The following is a 5678-nucleotide window of genomic DNA, read 5'->3' on the forward strand; positions in this document are numbered from 1 at the left end:
AACTGGAGGGTATTATGCTGAGTGAAGTAAGTCAGTCGGAGAAGGACAAACATTATATGTTCTCATTCATTTGGGGAATATAAATAATAGTGAAAGGGAAAATAAGGGAAGGGAGAAGAAATGTGTGGGAAATATCAGAAAGGGAGACAGAACAAAAAGACTGCTAACTCTGGGAAACAAACTAGGGGTGGTAGAAGGGGAGGAGGGCGGGGGGTGGGAGTGAATGGGTGACGGGCACTGGGTGTTATTCTGTATGTTAGTAAATTGAACACCAATAAAAAAATAAATTAAAAAAAAAAAGAAAGATGAATGGATAAAGAAGATGTGGTTTATGTATACAATGGAATATTACTCAGCTATTAGAAATGACAAATACCCACCATTTGCTTCAACGTGGATGGAACTGGAGGGTATTATGCTGAGTGAAGTCAGTCGGAGAAGGACAAACATTATATGTTCTCATTCATTTGGGGAATATAAATAATAGTGAAAGGGAATATAAGGGAAGGGAGAAGAAATGTGTGGGAAATATCAGAAAGGGAGACAGAACGTAAAGACTGCTAACTCTGGGAAAGGAACTAGGGGTGGTGGAAGGGGAAAAGGGCGGGGGGTGGGAGTGAATGGGTGACGGGCACTGGGGGTTATTCTGTATGTTAGTAAATTGAACACCAATAAAAAATAAATTAAAAAAATAAACGACAAATACCTACCTTTTACTTCAACGTGGATGGAACTGGAGGGTATTATGCTTAGTGAAATAAGTCAATCAGCGATGGACAAACAGTATATGGTTTCATTCATTTGGGGAATATAAAATATAGTGAAAGGGAAGAAAGGGGAAAGGAGAAACAAGAGCTTTAAATGACTCACTGGACCAGGTGGATTTCACAGATATTTACAGAACTTTACATCCAATCGCAACTGAATACACTTCTTCTCAAGTGCACCTGGAAGTTTCTCCAGAATGGACCACATACTGAGTCACAAATCAGGTCTCAACTGATACCGAAATATTTGGATTGTCCCCTGCATATTTTTAGACCATAGTGCTTTGAAATTGGAACGAAACCACAAGTAGTTTGGAAGGATTTCAAACACGGAGGTTAATGACCATCCTGCTAAAAGAAGAAAGGGTCAACCTGGAAATTAGAGAAGAATTAAAAAGATTCATGGAAACTAATGAAAATGAAGATACAACCATTCAAAATCTTTGGGTACAGCAAAAGCAGTTCTGAGGGGGAAAGACATCGCATTAAAATCCTCCCTCAAAGCATTGGCCGAGAAGTCGTCAAATTCTCCCCCTTTGCAGATGACATAATACTGTACGTGGAAAACCCCATATACTCCACTCCAAGATTGCTAGAACTCATACAGCAATTTGGCAGCATGGCAGGATACAAAATTAATGCCCAGAAGTCAGTGGCATTTCCATACACTGAGACTGAAGAAAGAGAAATTAAGGAGTCAATCCCATTTACAATTGCACCCAAATGCATAAGATACCTAGGAATAAACCTAAGCAAAGAGGTAAAGGATCTATACCCTAAAAACTATAGAACACTTCTGAAAGAAATTGAGGAAGACACAAAGAGATGGAAAAATATTCCATGCTCATGGATTGGAAGAATTAATATTGTGAAAATATCTGTGCAACCAGGTCAGTTTATACCTTCAATGCAATCCCTATCTAAATATCATGATATTTCTTCAGAGAGTTGGAACAAATAGAATTGTGTGGAATCAGAAAAGACCCTGGATAGTCAGGTGAATATGAAAAAGAATACTAGAGCCGGGGGCATCACAATGCCAGATTTCAAGTTGTAGTTCAAAGCTCTGATTATCAAGACAGTATGGTGTTGGCACAAAACCCCTGTGATCAAGACCGGAGCTTATATCAAAAGTCAGATCTTTAACGGACTGAGCCTACCCGGTGTCCCCGTATAGTTGTTTAGCTCAATCAAAGAAATATTCCCTATGGAATTTTTAGTTGGAATGCTATATATCAAAAGTCTTCAGTAATTCTAAAATTATTTCATAAGCAGTAGAACTAAGTGCTTATTTCTCTTTTTTAAAGATTTTATTTATTCATGAGAGAAAGAGAGAGAGAGAGAGAGAGAGAGAGAGAGAGAGAGAGAGAGAGAGAGAGAGAGAGGCAGAGGGAGAAGCAGGCTCCATGCAGAAAGGCTGATGCAGGACTTGATCCTGGGTCTCCAGGATCACGCCCTGGGCTGAAGGCAGCGCTAAACCGCCGAGCCACCAAGGCTGCCCGCTTTCTTCTCAGTAGTCTCTGCCCATTTCCCTGTCATATAATAAACTGATTCCCCAGAGTGTTAGAAGTGATACAAGGCATAGGAATATGAACATTAGAAAATGTATGTTTGGTTTTACCTGGATTCTCTCCGCCCCCAAATACTTCATCATTATCCTGCTGGATAATTTTCTTAGACTTCTCCTGGGACATGAGTCCCATAATAAACCTATTAAAATATACTAACCAAAGTTGATCTTGTGCATGATTCATCAGTACCCTATTACTATTTTCCCATAAGTCATTAAGAATTTATGTCAAAGGATGTTTCTGAAATAAAAAAAAACATTTCCATAGAAAAATACATTAGAGGTGCTAAGTTTACCTTTTCCTCAGGAAAATAAATGGAAATCGCCCTCTGTGAAATAGTAGAATAGCTTATCAAAAAATAATTCTAGGTTCTTTTCCTTTTATGACTTTTATCTGAAGATTTGGTAATATGATAGCAGGTGGAATATTTCAGGATTCTAGATTTGAGAGGATGTTGAGGTAAAACATGAAAAAAATTCTATTTTTAGAATAGAAACATCTATTTCTATTAGATGTTTTGGGGTGAAACATCAAGGTTTTTATAAAGAAATACACAGCTTTGTGGGAAGACAATGAAAATAGTTATTTCTCCATGAAGCATTAGCCTACCACTTGTTTGTTTTTTTATTTAACATAATTGAGTACATTAGTTTTCATTCAATATTTCACATTAACCATCAGTCTTTTGATAATGTTTAAGTATTCTCAGTTTTTATTTGTCGGATGTTTCAACTTCTATTCATTATATAGCAGTGAGTGGTGTGTTGAATATATATTCAATAGTTAAATTAATAAATTGAATTGTAAAAATATTTTAAATGGTAATTTCTACCAATTAACTGAAATATGTGGAACATGGCATATTTTCCTTAATGTGGGTACATTTATACTTTAGAAAGACTTGATGGATAGTCCTGGTGTGGTGTCCAAGATAGTTCTAAATAATCTATGCAAAGTGTTTGTATCTAATTTCTATATATGAGTTCTTCTGAACTTCATTAACAATATTTTGTGAACATATTCTTAGATGTTCAACTGTTAACTAGATTTTAAAAAACTATTAGGAATTTTTAAATAATGAAGTGAAAATGACAGTTAATTAAATTTCATATAAAGATACCTTTCTTTAAAATTTTAATTCCAATATAGTTAACATACCGTGCCATATTATTTTCAGATGTATAATGCAGTGATTCAACAATTCCATTCATCATCGAGTGCTCAGCATAACAAGAGCATTCCTTAATCCCTATCACCTATTTCACCCATCTCCCCCTCCCCTCTGGTAACCATCAGATTGTTCCTATAGTTAAGAGTCTGTTTCATGGTTTAGAAAACATCATATTTTTAAAGAATCAAGAATAAAGATAGGAGCCCAAAGGCTCAATTAGTATCTGAAAATAGAATGTATAACGGCTTGAGAAAATATGGGTACTACTTATATAAACTATTTGTTTAATACAAATACAAGTTCAGAATACAACATTAGAATGACCTGATCTCTGAATTTTTGCAATGAAAACGGCAATAAATAAACTGATAGAGGTAGTATTCAGTACTTCCCAAAAAGAACCCTCAGAATTTTCACTAGAAAGTATTAATTAGGGTTGGGTTGATCACTAATTTCCATCAGCAGTAGGAATTTTATGCTCAGAAAAGATGACATAAGAAAAACATAATGTCTTCTATATTTTAGGGGGGAAAAGTGAAGCATGAGAAGAGCTCATGCCCAATGAGTACAGTTCCCATGTAACATTTGTAAAAAAATGGAGGCAGGGTAAACGTGTAGCAGAGAATTAGAGGACATTATTCAGATGTCAATAATCTGACAATCAATCAATAAGATTGATATTAAACACAGAAGGTATACCCATAAAATATATAAAAGAATTGGGGAAAATGAAGAATGTATTTACGGAAGAAAAAATGTTTAAGCTGCGAGGTACTTTTTGTGAAAATAACATTAAGAAAATAGGGGCAGATATTTAAGCTTGTCTAACTGATTTATTATTGTCTGTATTGATTTTCTCAGTAAGATTTGTGAAAGCTCAACCACCCAGAAATGAATAATAGAACATCAGTGACCAACTTCATCCTCCTGGGTCTGACCGATAATCCAGAAATACAGGCTGTAAATTTCCTCTTTCTATTTCTCACCTACGTACTGAGTGTTACTGGAAATCTCACCATCATCATTCTTACCCTGCTGGATTCCCACCTGGAGGCTCCCATGTATTTTTTCCTCTGAATTTCTCCTTAGAAATTTCATTCACTTCTGCCTGTAATCCTAGATTTTTCATCAGCATCGTAACTGGAGACAAATCTATTTCCTATAATGCTTGTGCAGCTCAGCTATTTTTCTTTGTCCTCCTTGGCTAACCAGTTTTTCTTCTGGCTGCTATGTCCTATGATCATTATGCGGCTATCTGCAAGCTTCTACATTATACAACCACCATGAGTAACAAGATTTGCTACCAGCTTGTAGTCAGCTCTTGGGTGGCTGGTTTCTTGGTAATCTTCCCACCACTAGCCATGGGTCTGCAGTTGGATTTCTGTGACTCCAATGTCATTGACCACTTCACCTATGATTCTGCTCCTTTACTCCAAATGTCTTGCACAGACACAAGTACTCTAGAGCTCATGAGCTTTGTTTTAGCCATACTTACTCTTATGTCCACTTTGATGTTAGTAATTCTCTCCCACTCTTACATCCTTAGAACAATTCTGAAAATCCCTTCAGCTCAACAAAGAAAAAAGGCCTTCTCAACCTGCTCCTCCCATATGATAGTTGTCTCTATCTCTTATGGGAGCTGCATCTTCATGTATGTCAAAACATCAGCAAAGGAAGGGGTTGCTTTGACAAAAGGTGTGGCTATGCTCAGTACCTCTGTTGCTCTCATGCTGAATCCATTTATTTACACTTTAAGGAACCAGCAGGTGAAAGAAGCATTTAAGGACGTTGTGAAAAAGATACTTTTCTCAAAACCATTGATCTGATGTAATTTATAACTAAAATATTGTGAAAAATTTAAAGTGGGAAACCTCAATCAAGCCGACTTTGGATGCTAGAAGAGGGAGCTGGAAGCGGGGAGCCATACCACTCAATATCAACTACAGGAAGAATTGTCAGTCACAGACCTCAGCAGAAAAATGGAGGGAGGAAACAATAATCAATTACAGGCCCCAAAGAGGAAAGATGTACACTGCTTCTCTAACAATAAATCAACTACTCTTGCAATTCAGCCGGTGAGAGATCATCATCACCCTAAATACTTGCTTTTCTCAATAAACTTTTGTTCAGAGCAACTCTTCCCAACCTCCACCTTCTTCTCCAGAAAAT

General features: G+C 36.6%; 1 protein-coding gene across 1 annotated transcript; it reads left to right on the top strand.

Moving 5' to 3' along the window:
* Positions 1-4400: 4400 nt before the first annotated feature.
* On the top strand, positions 4401-5335 carry LOC119869207 (olfactory receptor 6C76-like). The gene is given in 2 exon segments (XM_038588973.1): positions 4401-4581; positions 4584-5335. Coding segments are annotated over 2 exon segments (933 nt in total).
* The last annotated feature ends 343 nt before the right edge of the window (positions 5336-5678 follow it).

Source organism: Canis lupus, unplaced genomic scaffold (genome assembly GCF_011100685.1).
Source record: "Canis lupus familiaris isolate Mischka breed German Shepherd unplaced genomic scaffold, alternate assembly UU_Cfam_GSD_1.0 chrUn_S1542H1730, whole genome shotgun sequence".
In the NCBI taxonomy this organism is placed as follows: Eukaryota; Metazoa; Chordata; class Mammalia; order Carnivora; family Canidae; genus Canis; species Canis lupus.